This window comes from Onychostruthus taczanowskii, unplaced genomic scaffold (assembly GCF_017590055.1).
Source record: "Onychostruthus taczanowskii isolate IOZ18803 unplaced genomic scaffold, ASM1759005v1 scaffold25, whole genome shotgun sequence".
Taxonomy (NCBI): domain Eukaryota; kingdom Metazoa; phylum Chordata; class Aves; order Passeriformes; family Passeridae; genus Onychostruthus; species Onychostruthus taczanowskii.
Window position 1 is genome coordinate 6,723,542 of NW_024499796.1, and position 21,023 is coordinate 6,744,564.

Below are 21,023 nucleotides of genomic sequence, written 5' to 3' on the forward strand. Positions count from 1 at the left end.
TACCTCAATGGCATTCTGGACAGGGATCTTTTTTAAAAGTTTACAACAGTATGCCTGGAGGACTTTTAATGCCACAAGTAGTTTCTAAGTGAGATTTAAATTAACTACTGAACACTGCTAGAAAAGGAGCAGAGAGCTTAGCAGAGTCAGATTTCATCCATTATCTCCTCAGTAAATTCAGCTTCAGGAATTAATGACCTATGGGCATTGTGTCCTCCCCATGTTCTTGTCAGCTGTTAAACTGCTGCTTTTCTGCAAAATCAGGCCAGCAGCCCAAAAGGTTTTAGGAAGAACAATTTATAGGCAGCACTGGTTAGTAATTTGGGGCCAGTTGCATAAAAGGGTTAGAATCCCAAGTTCCATCTAGCTCCAACTTCAGAAGTCGAAGTCCCAGTCCAAGAACTGCAAACCACCCTGTCATTTTCCATCTCATCTGGGCAGTGCCCAAAATCTGCTGCTGCTTCCCCTTTGGACAACACTTCTTGCCAGGAACCTCAAGTTCTGATCTACAGCCCACAGTGCCCTGAACTGCCTTGCTAAGGAGCAGCCTGGCAACTCACTGGGATAAAAAATGACATTTCCCATTCTGCAGGGATGTGCCCTCACCACTGCAGAGTTTATTCCAGGATACAGAATCTTAAAAACATTTAGGTTGGAAATGACCTCCAGGATCATTGAGTCCAACCATTAATCTATGGAGAGCCTTGGCCTCTTCAAGATTTTGCACTTCATACAAAATGATCACACATTTTAGGGACCAGAGAGTCTGTAAATTCCCTGGGTAAGCATGACTATGGTCCAGCAGTCAAAGCTCTCAAACAGAAGTGAAAAAATGCGGACTGCAGTTCCTGCTCCCATGGCTGTTTATGGGTTTCATTCAACAACTGTTTCCTGTAGAAAGGCTTGTGACTTAATAGCTTAAACACTCTCCTGGTGCACAGAAGGGATGGGCCTGACAGAGTTCAGGGCTGAGAATGACAACTGGAAACACAAATCCTTCCGCTGAGCACACCAAGGGATGTGAATCCAGCCACCGGACACTGTCTGGGACACAGCCCTTTTTTTTCTTTTTTTTTATTTTTTTTTCCCCTGCTAGTCCTTTGGGTGACATTCCCCAGGAGCACTTTGTAATGAATCCTCTTCCAAGGTCCAAAGGTAGCATATGTAGGTGTGCACAGAACCATGGAATGGTTTGGGTTGGAAGGGACCTTAAATCTCATCTCATTCCACCCCTGCCACAGGTTCCACCAGACCAGACTGCCCCAAGTCTGTCCAACCTGCCCTGGAACACTCCCAGGGATGGGGCAGCCACCCATTTCTCTTTTGGGCATTAAATGGGAAAAAGTTACAACTCAGGCAAAACAGCATGTCCTCCCCACTCCCTGCCTGACACATATAGATGTTTTTGGATGATTTCAGAAATTTTCCCTTAATAATCAAATTGCAAATGCATCATGTATGAGACATAGCTAACCCAGAAAGGGTCACAGTGAGCTGTACAGAATACACCCAATTACAAAAGCTGGAATCATCCTTTTTTTCCTTACATTTTGGCAGTGTAAAACCTATCATAAGTCTGTATATAGCACTGAAGGACACTCCTGTTCCTACAACAGGATAAGAATCACAGACAGGGTTCAGAGGACAAAAGGAGGTTCTGAAAAGAACACCCCCAATGTTGCCTCCATCCAGATATAAAGGGGAACAGGAGATGATGATGTTTGCATGAGCTGAGCATATCCTTCAGCTTACACATCGTGATTTTACATTAATTTTTAGTATTGCTATTTCTGCTCTACAGTGATTATCTACTTCAAGAGCACAAAAATAGCATCTTAAGTACTCAAGAGGGAGAAAAGGATGATATTTGGTTTATCAAGTGAGCCTTCTGACAGAAGATCTCCCATTTGTCTACTGATGTCTATGTTCCAGTGAGAAAACCTGGCGACAATCCAGGCACATTCTCTTCCCCACTCCCTCCACTAAAGCTAATGAGCTGACTACATCCAACTAATTGATTAGTTGGGCAGTAGCTATTAAAATAGGTAAGGAATGAGCCAGAAATCAACAATATTTCACAGTATAAAAATGAATGCATCTTAAATAATCATGTACAGTAATAAAAAATATTTTGAGTGTTTTGTTTTCCAATTTAAAAAATCCCAATCTCTACATAAAAAATTATTTTAATGTCCAGCATGGCTTATTAGTAAATCCTCTTGCACTATTTTTAGGGGAAAAATAGAAAAGCAAAAACTTCATCCATTATTAACATGCATTTGCTATAGACCACATTTGAAAAGGGCTCTTCATTTTCTAATGTGTTTAATGTGGTCACACATCAATTTAAAGGAAGGCTGCTAAATTATCTCAAGATACCATCCTGAAACATCATTGGAATTAAAAGCCTTCAAGGAATACTCTCACTGTTGTTCTGGGGTTTTTTTTAGTTTTATTTTTAAGTAGTACTCAGCTATGCAAGGTGTTTGGCTCCCTAGAAAGATTTCCACAGCCTCCCGAGGAAAAAACCTAAACCTGGGGGAAAATCCCTCATCATCTTCCACCTGATGGGGCAAAACAGCATGAGGAAGGCTGCAGAGGCTTCTCTGGGTGTTAAGCAAGTCACACAGCCTAACAAAACTTTATCTTGCTGACTGCTCTCAGTAACTCTACAACAACTCTCAGCAGAGATAATCTGAAAAATTCTGCATGTCTGGCACTGAACACTGGATGAGACGTTTAACAGCTGAGAATGATGTTTAATTATCCTAAACAACCTCAACTGTTCTTAACTTCTGGCTTTGATTTGTACTTGAAAACTGACTGCAACAGCGTTGTCACAGAGAAAGGCTCCAGCTACATAATCAGGTCACAACAGGAGAGGAGATAACACAGATCAGTTTGTGACCTCATTTCTTAGAGGACCTGGAGTACATTTGGTCTGAGGAACATTGTGCTGGATCAGCAGCTGCTCAAACACTTGTGTGTGACTCTCCCTGCTGCTGTCACCAGAGACTGAGCACATCTTTGGACCAGCTTCAAGGATGTGCTCGCCTGGGTCTGGGGTTTTTAAAAGGATCACACCCCAAAACCAGGCAGCTCTTTGGAAGCTGTAAGCACAATCCACGGGGTGTGCATGTGGGGAGGATGTGTCAGGCCATACACCACGTTCCATAATGAGAGATTTAAATGCTTGTGGAAGGAGGTCTCATCACGCACTGCAATCAACATGTCTTGATTTAATACCACACAGTGCTGCTATAGGTAACCATAAAGTGACCCTGACGATCCCCGAGCTGCAGAATTATGCACAGAACAAATTCACACACCAGATTATGATAAACTGAGTACCAGAAAGCAAGAAACCATTAGGATAACAGAACATGGCCTTTGCTTACTTTGTTCACTGACTTCTCTGGTGTTTTCACTGTCAGGTCAGCTTGCTTTCCTTTCTTGGAGGGAGTTCTCTTTATTTTTGGTGAATGAAACTTGCCCTTCAACTTCATCGTGAACGAGGAGAGATGAGAACGCTCAGAATCTAGAAAGACACAGAAAATAATTACTGGATTAGGGCAAATATATTGAAACAGGGACGTGTTACAGCATTATCTGGAAGACACTTCCACCACGTAAATTTAAGTGGAACACAATAAAGAAAATTAATAAGCTGCTGCTCTACATTATGTTTCAAACCACAACACCACCATAATTTCCTGCTTTCCTCAACCACAATATCACCATCATTTCCTGCTTTCCCTTGAAGGCAGGAACACTGCAAAGAAGAGGCAGGGACAGTGGGACTGCTACTGCCCTGTGCCTTGGAGGGAAGAGGGAAAACACCTCTCTTCAAAGCACTTATCTCCAGAAGGTCCTGAAGTGCTTTACAAAGGAGGCAATCATCGTGCCTCTTTGGCAGATGAGTCCAGGGGATGAAGTGACTGGTTCACAGCCCTCTGGCAGAGCAGAGCCCTTGGCTGTGGGTCAGGGCAGGCAGGGCTCTGCCTGGTGCTGGGACCTGGCTGCTTCAGGGATGGAGAACACCATCCCAGGTCATGCAGCATCAATTTTGAATGTGGCCCCATGGATAATGTGGAAAAAAATGCCAGCCCTTGTCATCTGCAATGGATTTCACTTGCAGTGTACCATAAAAAACAGAGGAACCTTTGATACCGGGGCATCCTTCAAGGAACTGAACTGCAGAAGTGCTCAGTCCTTTTAAAAATTGTATTTTTGTTGTTTTTTGAATACCTAAAAGAAGAAGTCTCAAAGGTTTGCAGTCATGCCATATGCAGACTTACTGCTGAAATACATTTTTATCTGTTTAACCATGAATCTAAATAAAACTAAGCTGCCTTGTAGAGAGCAATTTAGAAAGTACTTTGAGCAAAGAGCACTTTAATAAATGAAAGTCTGAGTTGCTCTCTAGTGACCCAGATAATTCAGCAGAAGTCACCCAACTTGTCTCTAACTACATTACGAAGAAAAGCACACAGTTTTGCTTTATGTTTCATTTTTCTTTCAGATTGTTTGAGCATTAACTGCACTGGTTGTAAGGAGTGGACGGCCCCATGCATGCAGCACTGCAGCACCTCGTTAGCATGCAGACTGCAAACAGCAAAGGCTGCTGAGTCAAATCTAGCACCCAGCAGCTAAATAACATATAGCAGCGCTGCTCCTCGTACTCAGAAACCACCTAACCACAGCTCAAAGGAACGCACCTGGCTGCCTTTAAACCTGGTCTCCTGGTAGCATGTAATGACCCTCTGTGAGCATTCTGGCAGCACTCTGGTTGGGTATGTCCACCAGACCAAGATTTTGCAGGCATCCTACAAATGGAAGCTGGTGAGCACTGATCCTAATCTAGGCTGGCCGCAGACCTGCTCTCCACTTACAGGAGGAAATGTTTCCCCAGGTTTTCTTTGTATCCTAAAGTCCTGTTTAGTGCACTGAGGAGGGAGGCACTAAAAACCTTGGCCACTGCAGATAAATCCAGGCGTATCAGTTGGCCTCTGAAGAATCACTTACAGCAGCTGGCACCCCAACTTAGCAACAATTTACGTCAGTGCTTTACATCCACAAGAGGATCTCCAAACCTTTAAAACCTCTCTGTCTCCACAGGGTGCTGAAGGTCACCACTGAAGAGAGTTCCTGGCTGCTGTGATAACACTCTTGAGCTCCTCCCCAGAAAATAATTTGTATTTATTCCATACACCATATGAGAATTTCCATATTTGCATGCATATGCACGCTTGCCATGAAAAGTCATGGCTCTGAATTAATTTTTTGAGAACTGGCAAACAATTACAATAATTAATTTACAGGAAAGTAATGGTGACAGCAACAAATTGTGTCTGGCTCCTCCACAGGCGGCAGTGAGATCCAAACTGCTGGTCTCAGTAAGAAAACACTCAATGCCTACAAAACCCTTGGTCTCCTATGGTGGTAATTTTGCATTGTAGGGACAAGATATCTGAAAGGGAGAAAGATTTCACAATATTAACATTTCCTTTTCTCCTTGCCACCAGACATTTCCACCTGCCTTCATGGGGCAAGCACATGAATGGCTAACCAATGTGTCTGGGTGGTCAGGAACCTCCAAAAGGAGATGCCACCAGAGAAAGTTCCTTTTGTGCTGACAGCAAATCCTCTTCACCATCACCACCTGCCAACCACTGCTCCTTTGCTCTTTTTATCCTTTGGTCACACCAAACACAAAATCATTTCTGTGCCATGCTCTGAGGGGAGATAGACACACAGAGCAAGGACAGAAGCAAGTGGCTTGAGCAGAATAGGAACTGCTTAAAATAGTACTGGTGAAGTAAACCAGCTGACATTTGCAAAAATAATAAACGTTATTGTTTGAACAGCCCTGCTAAGTCCTGCTTTGAAGATCACAAATTAATGCAGCTTTTTACTGCCATGGCTTTCTGTCTACACCAAGCACTTTCCAGCTCTCATTTGCTCACAAGTTTCTGATGCATTTGCAGTTAAACAAATGAGTCACAAACCAATATCCTCTCACACTCAATTACACTTAGCACTTAAAATAGCACTTTTCTTGTTCCAAGCACATTACAAACACATCGTTCTCATCCTTAAACAGTCAGGCCTTAACCTCACTCTGCAGATGGGAAGCAGGCACAGAGGTGAAGCAACTTGTCCAAACAGAGCAGAGGGTGAGTCAGTGGCTGTGGTACAGCATCTCCATCACTCTGCAGGCCCTCGGCCTCTCCCCCTGTTCAGGGATCAAGCTGTGGAGCTCCTGTGATTATGTCCAGCGAATGCCAACAGAATTATTCGGCACACTGGGCTTTACAGTTTGCAAGCTGATACATCATTCAAGCATTATAAACAGAATTTGCTTTGTAATGAATCTGGATGAAGTGGTATAAAAGACAAGTGACACTTGAGCAGGAAGGGATTCCAGCTCACAGGTGTAAGAGACCTAAGCTTTTACAGATGAAGCCTGAAACTCTCCTCCAAAGAGGACAGCTGAGCAAGACTTCCTAGACTGGTTACCACAGCACTGGTCTGCTTTGAAAAAGTTACTTTTTCTACACTATATCCTAATTGAAATAGCTTACATGTCCTGTGTGTCTGTCCAGTTAAAAAGTTCAAACAGCACAGCATGCCTTTACAGATTAAATAATTTGATAACATACACAGAGGCAGAAAACAGAGCCATGGCAGTGCTCAAACCTCTTCTGTCCCTCTGCTCCTTTCTGCCTATCTACAGTAACCAAACCTCTTAATGCAGCATTGAGATTGTTCTTAGCTTGGGAGTTTGCCCACTGGAAATTATTCTATCATATTACCCTCGCCTCTTGTTGATGAATAGCCAGCAGTGTTTAGCTGGAGTCTCAGCACTGGCTTTCTCCCCTCTGGGGTGCAGGAGGAGGGTACCCCACACTTACTTCTATGAAGTGTCCAAATATTTGTGAGATGAATGGGAAAAGTCAGGGTAATAAACTCAATGAAGTGATTTCAACTGGAAGGGGAAAGAAAAAAGTTGTATCAAAGTGTTTCTGTCTCAAAGGAACCACCGACTTTCCATCCCCTCATATTTCATCTGTCTGGATGCTCTCTGCTGCTGCACACAACTGGAAAAAAAAAGCCCTTCAAAATGACTTTATTATGGATCCGAGTTTCTTGATTTCTAACTGGAAGCTTCGCTATGTCACTCGTTTCATAGCTAATTCCATCCCCTGTCAGTGCTTGAACGTGCTCCAGCTGTTGAGTCACGGCCCTGCTCAGCTCCCAGGCTCCTCTCCCCCGGCACGTGTCTGGGGTCTGACCACACACACAACACCACAGAGCTCCCCTGACACGCCTGCTCCAACCAGCCCTGCTGCCAGGTGTGGCCAGAGGGGTTTCCAGCATCCCTCCAGCCCTCGGGCCAGGCAGACCATGGCTAAGGAGACCACGACCAACCGAGAGCCACCTGATTCCCCACCAGCTCCCCAAGCTCCAGCAATTGCTGCTGCCAGTTTGCCAACAGAAAGCCAAATCTGGTGAGGAAAGAGCTGCAGGTTTAAAACAACAGTGGATTAAAAGGGAAGGCACATAAATCAGCTTATGTGCTTGTGGGAGAAGAAACTAAGGCTGCTTAGGAGAAAGCCTGCAAGTCAAAGCCCAACATCCACCTCTGCCACAGTCAAATGGTTACTCTCCACTTGGGTTCAAATGAAGGCCAGAATATGTCAAAACACACACAAGCTGGTGAATTCCACCAAGCTAAGCCTGTAGCAAAGTATTTGCTTTAAAGTCAAAGTGAAAGTTCAGCCTTTTACAGAGCTCAGTCACAGCAGAGTTTCCATCTGCTGGGTCCCACTCGCCAGCCTCCTGTAACCAGCACAGGGGAGCCTCCACAAATGGGAAACAATGCCCTGCCTGCTTCTGTACCTTCTGGTCCTGTTTTTGTCACTACTATTCCATGGTAGGGAGGCTCCAGCAGCTGGGACAAGCTGCTTAGCCTGTCTAATGGTAGGATCATATAAAACTAATTGAAAATAGACTTATTTTTAATTACAACCCCACAAACTTTAGAATACAGTACCTTTTCTTTCCTTCACCTGAAAAACTAAACCCCCCATCTTCTCTCACTCTCTGTGTGCTCAGTCACCAAAACCCTGCAGTTTTAGAAGGGACACAACCTTAAAAAAGGGTTATAGTTCATTTTCCAGCTTGTCCTGACTCTTGCAGCTTGTTAGAAAGAATAAAGTGGAGTCTAAAAATCTTATTCCACAAATGGTTCCTTTTTCAAAGGCCATTTAGGTCTCTGCTGGATGCACATATTTAAAAGCTATCAGATTAAAAATAACAGCGGACATCTCTCCCCATGTCATAATGAAGCTATTATGCACATTTTTAATCAACTCTCTCCTGCCACTTTTGCCACGAGTCCTTTGAAGGCAGCAGTGACTTATGTAATGAGTTACACAACGATGCCCATTAAAATGGCATTTGTTCCCCTGGGCTCAGCTCCATCATTTGAGAAGACAAAAGGCAAGTTGCAAGGCTTCAGCTAAACCCTAGCTGACAGGGACTTTAAGGGTTCTGAAGCAAAAGGCAAAAATAACGAGCCAGAGTTCAAAACGACCTTTCTGCTGAGGATGTCTGTGCTGCGATGCAGCACCCAGCAAGAGGCTCTGGGGCTACTCCAGATGCAATTCTGCTCTCAGAAACACAGGAAAACAGGTGATTCAGGATGGGCAGACAGGCACATGAGAGCTTACCACGATAATCATGATACATTCTGCAAAAGTAAACGTCTTCCCAGATTGTATATGGATATTACTGGAATTCCCAACATCTTCCTTAGGGCAAGGGCTGTATCTTTTTCATACCTGTAAGCTCACAGATCTGGGGGACTGTGCCCTGGCTAAAGCTTTTGGGCTCTCTTGTAATGGAAATATTAAAGTCAGTGACTGACAGAAAATCCAAGCCTTTGAGCTTTGCAGGAAACAGCCAAGTTCCTCTGCAGAAGAGCTGGCACAGGAGGCACAGTGTGATGCTCACCAGTGAGATGTGGGCAACAGAAAACGACTGCAGGGGCACTTGTAAAAATACATTTTAATAATCCTGTCTTGTGACAAAATGTTTGAGCCTGCCAAAGTGTAGCAATGAAGGTGGAGAGAAAGCACAAGGCTTCAAGGAGGGTTGAAGAAACAGATGAGGAGGACCCCGGATAAATTCTCCACCCTTCACACCTGCAGTGTGTTGCCAGCTCTCCCATTGCACTGCAAACAGCCTTCAGCTACTTTTCACACCCTCTTTCTTTCTCCAGAAGTCCTGAGGATGTTTAGAAGCCTAAAAACGCTGATATGCAGCACTTGTGCAAGGCTGTGTGTTCCCAAAAGGATGAACTGGGATCCTGAGTACAGAAAAGACAGAATGCGACAGAACAGAATTAAAATATCCCTTTTAAATGTATCAGCATATCACTGCCGCATCATGGGTGCTCAAAAGCCTCAGACATACTACTCCCAGCTCTGTGAGTTTGCTTTCCTCAACTTTGCCATTATCCCCAGAGACTGAAGCAAGAGAATTAAAGCAGAAACAAAAAAAGACCTGGTAGGGGACCTAGAAAGGAAAAAAAAAAAAAAGGGAGGGTCTGGTGTCAATCAGGAAGTTTGTCCACCCTAACCTTTGTACCTTAGGTGGAGTTGTTTGTAAGCTGCTCCAAGTCCTTCTCCAGGGAATCCAATTGCTAGGAGAGCCGCCAGGTTTTAGAGGAAAACGAAGGAGGAAGGGCAGCTGAGAATCAAACAATCGTTCTCGAGTGCTAAAGAAACTTTTCCTCTAACATCACGTCACCTTGGAAGCAGCCAGCTTTTGGGAGCGGAAAGACCGACTGCCCTTTTTCTTTTCTGGCAACATTACAGTGAATGAGCATAAACCAGTGAGCATTAATGATGTGCAATGACAGCACACAAACTCCTCTGGAAAAGGGAGGCTCAGTTCCCTCTCAGCTGGCCAGGCAATGCTCACTGACTCACAGGCTTCATTATTTTTATGCCGCCCTCTGGGGCCTCCAGAGGAAGCAAAACATTTTTATTTGTCAGAGAGCACATTTTTATTTTGATTTTTTTTTTCTTTCTAAGCAGCCATGAATGAGGGATCTCCAGCTGCAGCAACCTCACGTGGAAAGAGCTCGCAGTGTTTGCAAGGGAATTGGAAGGCAGAGAGGGTAACTTATCAATTCAGCCACGTCTTCCAACTGTACTGAAAAGGACTGCATTAGTCAACAACATTAATTTTACGGTGCATTAGCACTACAGCTCTTCTTTCTTCCAGTATCATATCTGGAAGCAAATCTTCAGGTTGCAAGGAAGATGCACACCATCAAGTAGCAAGTTCAGAGCAGCTGACCAGATTCCCCTCTACTCCTCTTTTTGCCTGGTATTTCAGAGTAGAGAAATCTCCTTGTATGCAGATAAACCAGGAATTCTTCACCTGCTGAAAACTGCAGCTCAACCGATTTGGGGGGAAAAACAAAATAAAAAGGCAAAAAGCTAAAATAAATCAAATAAGGAGAGATTTAAGGAAGTAAAACTGCTACCCAAGTTCAGTTTCCTGCAGCACACCAAAGCTGGCTTTGAGATTTCTTTTTGAACAAGATACTGTAATTTATTGATAAGCAGCAGACAGGACTTCTGCTGTGGTTTATCAAAAGCTGCTCCAGCAGACTGGTGCCATATCAACCCCCAAGCACAAACACCAGCAATCACCAGCAAACCTTTGTGCAGCATCTGGCGAGTCTCTGGTAATTTCCCATCTAAGAACTGATTTTGCACAGCCCTGCAAGCCCCAGAGAACTGATGGGATTACAACATTGGTAACGTGACTCGTAACTCCCCCAGTGCCAACAGCACTAGAACAACAAGAGACTCAAGTAGCCTCCAACACCAACTGAACAATGTGGTCCTTGCTCACCCTGTTCTACCCATGAAAGCCAGTAAGGATGTTAACTAAACATTTAGTTTTTAAATAAAAAAAAATAATCCAGCTACCAGGCATAGCATCTGCATTACTTCAGCAAACAGCTCCTAACACAGAAATTGCAATGGCTGAGAGGGAATCTGCCGAATTTCCCTGCTCACCAAACATGACTTAATATGGGGTCCGTGGGCATCCCCACTTGTCTAGCAGCTTTTGGAGGATATGGTCATGACAGTGATTCAGACATCTAAAAATAAAGCCCTGCAGGCACAAGTGCGTGCCCAGCACCTGAGTCACTCCGGGCTGCGGGAGCCCAGGAGCCAAAGCTCATCTGTTTCATTGACACCACTGCCATGGCCAAGCAAAAAACCTCATCACTGAGCTCTGCTTCAACTCCTTCTCCCCTCCTCTCGTTTTCTCAAACACGTTTAAGTCCTTCCTGAAAAATCTTTGCTGGGCTTGGGTTTCAGTCCTGCGGCCGTCAGCTTTGAAACTCAGAGCTGAAAGATTATAACCCAATGTTGCTGAAGCTGTTTATTCATCTCCAAGGTGACAGGATGTCGTCACAGGCACTCGGCAGGACACCAAGCAGAAAGGCATTATTTCAGATGCTTTAGGGAGAAGCCTAATTGCTCACAACCTGGCCACAGGTTCAGCAGCCTACAAACAAGGCTGTAAATGGAGCCTTGGCTTCTTGTCTGCCCCACAGCACCGGCTCTGAATGGGAAAAACTCAGCTCTCTTTCATCCTTGGAGAGTAACCTCTGCTCTCATTCATTAGGCAATGGAAAAAAAAAAAAAAAGAGAAGCTGGCACAGATCTGCCTGACACAATTTCCAGTTGCTTTGGACATTACTAATTATAGTCATCTTTATTTTTGACCTCTGATTACAGACTCTTTGCACATTCAGTCTGAATGGCAAAGATAACCCCTCTTTTCTAGTAGGCTTGGGAGGAACCTTATACCCTGCCCAAAAGCCACCGCCCACACTCATGCGAGCTGAGCACAAGAAATAAGATGAAAACATGGAAAGCATTTGCTTAAACATGCTTGGTTTTACTTCCTTCTTTAGCAAGTGCCACAGATCAAGGGCAGCAGTCCAGGTGAGAGTGTGATGTAAGCTCTTTTCCATGCATGTTCCGAGATGAGCTAACTGCTCCACACAGGAGGCTCATTTCTCACTGTTCTGACTAGCACTGTATCCTTGGGGCTCAGATGCTGAAAAGCAGATATTCACTTCAGTGAGATTAAACATGTCTGCACAACTCCAGTGCACCATGCTGGGGGCTCACATCTCTGCACGAGAAAGAAAAAATGAATTTCAGGAACCAAGCCAGCACTATCTCCTAGAGGCACTGCAATACCAGTGTAAACTTCCCTAATATTGCTTACTCAATAAAACAAGGCATCACAGGAGGGCTATGCAAATCCCCCAACTTTGAAGTACTGCTCTCCTGTTGCCCCAAAGGACCAGCTCTCTATCTCCACACACCCAGACAAGTGTGTGTGTGCGAAGCGATACAGCGGCACCGCAGGTGTGAAATTTCTGATGTAATCAGGGCAGAAGCTGCTTTGACATCATTGTTGTGCTGCTCTGTAAAGGGTTAAGAAGCTGCAGGCCATATCCTCAATTCCATACTCTGTTCTATACCTGATAGGATCTGCAACCAAACCACCAGCTTTATTGCCTGCCTACGGGCAGGAGAAAATATTAGTCTTCTATAAGCATGATTTGAAACATCAGTGCCTCCAGCAAGGGGAAACTGAGATGTTAATTGAACTGAGCAGCCCAGGAGGGAGCTCCCTCTTCCCTTCCTTAGCTGTAGGATTAGCACATCCCTACACCACCATGGCAGGAAACATGAAGCACCTTAGGGAGTCTAAGTGAGATGTCTTGTCTTTCACTATGCTGCACATAAACATTAAAGTTACTTTAACAGTAAACAATTATTTGTGTCAGCTTTCTATTTTATCCCATGTCCTCATGCCTGAATTAAAATCTACTGGTTACACTGGTCTATGGACAACAGGTTTCATGGTAAAGGCACACTGACACCAACACCTGCAGTTCTCCCCACTCTGTTTGGCAAATCCTGACTTTGAAAGATACAGAAGACAACTTCTGCAGCAGCAAACCCCAGCAGATTTGCCCAAACATCAACAACAACATGAAGGGAGTCTGAGGGAATCCATCCCATCTCTAACTCATCTCAGTCTCCTGAAGACTTGAGGTTTCAGTAGCGAGAAACAGCCACTAGAATTTTACTTGTTAATTTAATTTTGAAGAAAAAGCAGCTATTCCCCAGCTGCTTCAGACTATCACTCAGCCTAATGCAGTGACAAGTCTGAAAACCCACTTAAGAGGATACCTGAGCCTGATTTCTTTGGCACATCACTCTTTGCTGGCATATCTTGTATCACCCTATCTGTATTTAACAGTTACTGTCATCTTTAATGGAAATTCCCAAAAGGGGGCCCTACTAAGAATCAGTTTCAATTTTTCAAATAACCTTCAGCTTGCTCACACTGGAAGCTGGCCTGAATTTCAAAAAATACCTTCCACACTCACATACAACAACCCAACAGCCAAAGGGAACCCAGCTCAGGCTAGATTTCACCAAAACCAAAGCAGAACCTTATCTCAGCATCTCTTTACAATCTTGCTGAAACTATTCTCTTATCACAGAATAAATCTTGGTGAATTAATAGTAGCTACTTGAGTGATGTTTTTACCAAGAGCCCATTTCCTGATCATATCCCATCCCATTCAGGGCATGGCATCGGGTTTCAGAAGTGAGATCTTGCCCATGAGCCAGCCATGAAGACACACGAATGCACTGAAAGACCATGACCCACTCCAAGAAAAAACCATGCTTTAAAAGCCAGTGCCCAGATTCTGTGGTAGAGAGACCTTGGGATTCTAGAAATAAGAAATAATTTTGTACAGTATTTCCATTTGATTTGGTTTTGACAAAACAGCAAACCCACAACTGCCAAAAGCTATTTAAGTCTGTGCAACACAACGTGCGACTGTGTGGCCACCCTGCCATCAGCCCCGAAAGGTGAATCAATATTAATTTCAGTCTGTGGTCCGTTGAGCAATGCTTTGGAGCTTTAGGAGGTCTGTTTGGAAAACAGCAGCCAGTTTGTAACAGGAAACTTCAGCTCCACCAGGCCTGGAGCCATGTGGAGCAGGGTCAGGCCAGGCTCTGCTCCGTGGCCCTTGGAGAGCACGGTCCTTCGGTCAGGCTGAGCCTGGTGCCTTGTCAAAGCTTCACTGTGATTAACTTTATGCTCCTTCACTGTGAAAAACAGGCAAAACCCCAGTGATTTATGTCACATTTATTCAGTATGTCTCACAGCTGGGTTCAGAGAGACATCAGGAGATGTTTATAGAAATACCTGTGATACTGTTACTAGAAGGGTGAACACCTCCCAGATCTTCTGGGATCGATATTACCAACTGGTAATGCTCAACCTGCCTGCAAAAACTTCACCCCAACTGGATTTTGAGTCTTCACCTGAATCCAGCCAATGAGTACAAAAAATTATACTACAGTAAAGCAACATCTTTCAACTAAAAAACAACCACCTGTAATGTTGCAAGCACAGTACTGACTTCGTATATATGATCCACGTTTATTAACATCACTTTAGGATAAGAATACACTGAGCTTTGTGTCAGTGTAGTAAAAAAGCATAATTTTTTTTTTTTTCTGCTCAGTGGAAACAACCTTGTTTGTGGAGAAGGGGCTTAGGGGGAATCAGACACTGCAGTCATTGACTGCAGGACCTGCAGGAACATCTGCTCCACATAAGGACCACTCTCCCACAACGCCCTGCACGACTTCACAAGATTTGCAATCTGAGCTTGGACTTCATTTATTTTAGCACATGTTTTCCTGAAACTTCCCTTTCCTTTCCACCCTGTTTACAAATTTACACAGCAAACTCACTTTGCCTCCCTCCCCAAACAAACACATAAATTTTGCCTTTTTCTCCTCTGTGTACTCATGAACTGTGAAGCTCAGCAAATAAACTCTCAGCTACATCCACTTCTAAACTGCTGATTTCTGTAGAGGAATGACAGATGGAAGAGAGCTCTCCTGCTTCATTTTTGGCAACTCCACAGCCAGAAGTCTGAATACACTCAATGTGCCCTCATTCCTCATTAACCTGAGAGCCACTTATGTATCTACTGCAAAGAGTGCAGAACTGGAATATGGCTGAAACAAATCTTGAAAAAGGCAGTTGGTTTGGGAAAAGCTGCTTCATTAAAATGTATTGAAACTCCAAAGTCCATCTGCAAAAGGCTCCTGCAGCTTTGTATGACTTCAACCAGTACCATGTCCATGTCTGTCCTGATATGACACACCATAGGTATAAAACACCCCTCAAGGTTTGATTGCTACTATTTGATAAAAAACCAACATCATATATAGCAGTCACAATCATAATTATGAAACTGAACCCATATGGGAACTTTGAAAGATGGCCCTCACAGAAGATACTTTCAACAGGGATTCAAATCACTTATAAAAATAGAGAATTTAAAAATATGTAGAAAATACTTCTTCAAGTACAGTCAAGTAAATTTGTTATTTATTGGCAGAGCAGGTGAAGAGCTGAGCTGGTTTTCTGGCAATTGTACAAATCTACTTTTAGGGAAATTGCTTCAAACTATAACACACCAGAATTTATCATGATAAAACAGGCAACATTCAAAACCACAAGAACCCTGTAGCTCAGACTTTATAATGAGAGGGCTTCTCCATCCTGAAAAGGTAGCTTAAATCAAGGTGAAAGCTGGAAACTCACACATATTATTCCCAATTAACTCCCTACATAGTTTTATTTTGGAGTATGACTCTTCACTTGCAGAATGAACGCAGCTAATTAAAAGGCAAAAGGGCAATATTTAGAGATAGTTCTCATATATATGGGAAGATGTTTCTCAAAGATAAAGTCTAGCTTTGTTGAACAGAAATAGATAACAAACCTCAAAGGAAGAGATTTTTCTTGTATGAACTGTCATTTTTTTTTTATTTAAAGGACACTCCTGTATTATAAGAAATCAGGACAACAACCTCAACATTTTCCACTGTAAAGCAGAAATCCCTGGTTTGTGCTCTCCTGTTAAGAACTGGCTCTGCATTTGCAAAACAACCCAACAAAGAAGTGCCAGCTCCACTGAAATACTTTGTCATTCAGGAACTCAGTGTTGGGAAAGTCAGCTCCAGACCCAGCAGCAAAGCTCTAGGCTTACATTTGATCAATAGTCTGAACAAAGCCTGGCCTAGCACCAAACAGCCAGCTGGTTTGCACACAGAAATTTGCAGAATGTTACTTTTGCCCCTTTAATGAGAAAACTGCCATCTCTGTGCCTCCAAAATGACCGTGGGATGGTTTTTTGTTTTACAAGCCAGAAATTCATGGCACAAATTGATGAGGTGGGGATTCAGCACAGGTGACAGAGTCAGTCACGCGAAAAGCTCACGCAGAACAGATGCAAAACCACCTCACCATGGGCAGATGACCTACCTGGGTGATGGCAGCTCCACTCCTGAAGTCACCAGGAGCAGCTTTAAAGGACAAATGGAATAATTGTGATCCTGAAGCCAGGTAATATTCCTATAATGGGCTTGAAACACACTGCCAGTCACAGGCAGCACGCAGTAAACAGTTTGGCAAAGCTGCCCAAGCAATAAGCAGGTTACTGTGAAAGAAATGACCAATGCTCACAGCAAATGACCCAGCAGAACCAATCTCACCACCCCTAACGAGCTCTCCAGATGAAACAGCACGAATGCTGACAGTCATTTTCAATATTTCAAACCAAGAAACCGCTCCCTCATATTCTTAATTACCTCCCACAGCAAGACAGACAGGGATTTGGAGCCTCCATAAATTCTCAGTAGTAGAGAAATCAACCCATTAATTTTCTAACATTAAGGCTACTAGGTTTATTTTATAAAATTACTAGCCAAACCAAAGTCCAATAATGAGATGATCTATTTGGAAATAATATTTTGCTTGGAGGAAAGAAAGAAAGAAATGCTGTTTTCATCTCTAATACCCATAAATCACTGTATTTACAGACTACAGCTTGGGGACTCAGGGCCAATCTACTGATAGGATTTCTCTTCTATTTGCACCGTGTCAGCATCTGCTCTCTTCATGTGAAAACAAAAAGCTGCCCAAGGAGATTATGGCACTTTCACACCCTGGATCACCCAGGTCCCAAAGAGTCTGCCTAGTTCAGCTCCTTAGGAGCTCACCACACTTTGCATTTCCTACTACTTTAATATTATAAGTGTTTAGTGAATATAGGATAACACTGGTAAAGCAGCTCTTGTTCAACTTCAAACAAATATAAGACACTTCTTTATTACAAAAGCTGAAGTCACATGCTCCAAGGCTCCTTTCACAAAGTGATTATGGGCATAATAAGGTGAACACCAATAAGTACCATCAAAGTACATCCTCCTCTCCCTAGACATGTTCCTACTGTTCAATTACACTGTGGTAGACATGGCTTATTAAAGGATTTTCACACACCTAAGGAGCCATGTCTGGCAGTGATTTCTTTATTTATTTAAATAAACATTTTACACCTATATTTACATAGTGCTTTTAAAGAGAACCTCCAAAAACCATCAAAAACCATTCAACTCCAGGGTAAAAGGTAACAGTCAACCATGAGAAAAATCACAAGGAAGAAGAGAAATTAAATTTTAGGAAAAAAAAGCAAATTACATGGATTTGAAAGCTTGCTATGGGCTACACAGGGCTATACAGAGCCCACTTATCACAGGTAACAATTCAGATTGAATTTCGGAGGTCTAATCTGAAATACAGTCATAATATTCCTGGGGGTAAACAGCTCCAGAGAGCATCAGCATTACAGGAGGCTTCTTCTGCCAAATTACCACCACTCTTATTTGAATTTACACCTCCTGGTTGTGTATTAACACAACAATCTTGTATTATATTAACCTCAGTCAATCATTTTACCTCCACAGAGGCACAGGCTAGGAAGGGAATTTCAGAGTTCAAGCCCATTCAAGAGAATGATCATAAAAATCCCAGCATTACTGTATCACACAAAAGGTCTCCCACTGGGACTGGATGCAAAACAAGGAAACAAAGCAAACAAGGAGAAATCCTTAAACAAAGAAAGAAAATCTTTGAAATCACTGGCCCATCCACTTAAGTGCTGTTAATTCATAATTATCCTGATTCCAATAGCTAGTCTGAAATTTTCAACGTAGTATGTGTCACCTTATTTAAAAAACACGACCTACATTTGAATTTCTGAGTAAGATCACAGACGTACACAACGCTTTGCATGCTAAAGATGCGGCTTTACAGTGGCTCAGATTTCACACGTTCCCATCTTCTGAACAGCAAATCCGTTCTGCCTCTGCCCATTGTTACGGGATCTAAAAAATCCAGAGCCACAGAGAGCACCTGACCTGGGAGTTCTGATAAAAACCAGGCTATTGCAGAGAGACAGCAGGAAAAAAGAGGCCGCCCAGCCGTCAGTCAGACGCTCTTTAATCAGGTTGAAACGCTTGGCTCTGGAGAGGGGGGCTCCATCTCTCCAACCCACATTCCCATCGCTCATGCTGCTTTCTTAATTAGCAGCAAGTGGACAACAGCTGTCAGTAGCCTGGAGGCCAGAAAGTTATCAGCAAAAAGGCAGAGAGAGACACAGGACGGGGCTGTTAAATGCACCAGTGGTCAATACGGGCAAGAGATCCATCCACAGCCAACGTGAATTGCTCTGGGTTGGAAGGGACCTTAAAGATCATCTCATTCCAAAACCCTGCCATGGGCATGGCCTCATCCACTGACACTGAGAGGATGCTCTTCCTGCTGGCTTTAGTCTGGTTATTTTAACATATGACTAACTGTAATTCAGTTTTTTACTTTTTTTTTTTTTTTTTAGTATTCCCGTAACTGGAAAATTTAAACTGAGAATAGAAGGAAATGGGAAGGCTATCCTAATGTCTTGATGAAAATACATGGGGGTCAATTCAAAGGCACAGCAGAATAAAGGCTTCAAGATTGTTTCAGAGATTTCAGGCATAAAAGTTGAAGCACAGGAGAGAGGGGGGAGAAAGAATGATTTACTTAAGCAGTAGGATGTTTTACTTAAACAGTAGATAGAAACTTTAGCAGAAGATAGAAACTTAATCTAGAAGCTCTAACCTCAAACAGCAAAAAAGAAAAAGACTCTACTCAGTCATTATTGTCTGTGTATTAAATCCAAGTCATCCAATCCAAGTCATCAGTCTTGACCTTACTGTACGACATATTAGACTAAAGTGGGTCAAAAAGAAAATTCATTCCCAAAGAGGTGACACCTTCTGGTCAAACCATGTGCTTATCTCATAACAAAACTCGCTGACTGCCTGGATGATCAAGAAATAAAGTAATTGCTTCCTTGTTGGATGTCCTGATTACTGTCATTTGTGGCAATAGGGAACTCAATACAATTGCAAGCGATAAAATATATTATTAAAATTCCCCACTGCCCATTTGTTACTGATAAATTGTCATCACCCCAACTTCTTCAGAAAAGCCAGGCTTCTTTTGAATTTGGCTTTATGCTAACCAAAAAGTAGAGATTTGGAGCAATTTTCTGAGGCCTGGCTGGCAGTTCTGCCAGTTCTAAATATATCCCAGCTTTCTGAGCTTGAACCTATGCAAAGGAAGCTGGGAGGAAGATGGAAGTATTTCCCCAAGCTGCCAGTAGACTAGCAAGACATCTAAAAGCCCTCATCAAATTAAGTGCTTAATTACAATTCAGTCTTTGAGACTCTGGAAATTAGGATAATCTTCTGGGAAATTTAACAGTCTCCCACAAAAGAAATTGCAACATAAAAGCCAAAAAAAGCACAGAGCTTGGAGAATGTTATCCCATCCAATCACACCTTGTACTAGATTCCTCACCCTAATTCCTGGGGAACGCAAAGTGAGATCCACAACTAAATTTCAGGTTCTTGAGCCATTGGGAAAGATGAGGGTCAACATTTAGGAGGCTAAATCGGGAAAAGCAGTCTCGTGTAAAAAGCTGAGAAATGTTTGTCGAGTTGATGGAGAGCTGCCCATGAAGGGACCTTCTCTCCTTCTCTCACTTGACTTCATGATGGACTGAGAGGCAAGGTCACACAGGGCATGGCTTGGAGAAGGTCTCAACACAGTCACTGGCACAACCACCAAAATTTTGGCAGCACAGCAATGGCTGCAGCTTGCCAGCTCCATTCCTCTAGGTGGCATGATCTGTGCACGCATCACCTGGACCTTCCCACGCAGAGGTGTCACCACTACACAGCACTAGGGCTGCCACTCTCACTACCTAATGACATCCTAAAAGCATGAACTAACAACCCACCCACAGGCTACACAGCCCCAGTGATGACTGGAAAGCCTACAGAAGCTGTTGGAGAAGTAGAGATCATCTGACCACAGGACCAAGTGGAACCACAGCAGAAAATGAAAGGAGGGCAGGAGTTGTACTCACTGTCCATGCCTCACTACTGACAGAACTTTCCATCACCACCCATCATGAAGTCAAAAGCACAGAAGAAATGTTTGCACAATGCTCTAAAAATGTAAAGCTCTAGGTGAACACTAAGCATTACACACTTTCCTTTTTGACTCATGAAATTATTGCAAGGGAAATGAAATTTTGATCTCAAAATAAGCCGGAACATCCCACACTTCCCATTGTTACCACTCTCATGAGCCATGACCCCAGAATCACATTGAGCAGCAAGAGGAGCTCTGCTGCTTGGGCAAGATGTGTAAGATGTTCTTTTGCTGTGACACATGTACCACTGCTTGCTGGCACATCCCTGTCCATCTCCAGGACAACGCTGCTGAGTCAAAACCTTGTGACACAGAGGATGCACTACAAGCAACGTGGGTGTTACCATCCAAAAAACCTGCAAACTAAGAGAAACAAAGCAGAGGGAGAGCTGACAGAGAAGAAATCATATCCTGGTATCAAAGACAACAACAGACAAAACAAAATGAAAAGCAATTCAAACCCAGAGCTCAAATGGAGAATGAAG

At 43.3% G+C, this 21,023-nt stretch overlaps 1 protein-coding gene across 5 annotated transcripts in view; it reads right to left on the bottom strand.

The window, feature by feature from the left end:
• The window catches only part of RAPGEF1 (Rap guanine nucleotide exchange factor 1), an 84,810-nt gene that overhangs the window by 49,474 nt on the left and 14,313 nt on the right, over window positions 1-21,023 (bottom strand). For all 5 annotated transcript variants that reach the window (XM_041406412.1, XM_041406411.1, XM_041406409.1 and 2 more), the window contains exon 2: window positions 3,399-3,538. In XM_041406412.1, coding sequence (XP_041262346.1) covers window positions 3,399-3,538 — 140 coding nt within the window. The remainder of the gene's footprint in view (window positions 1-3,398; window positions 3,539-21,023) is intronic.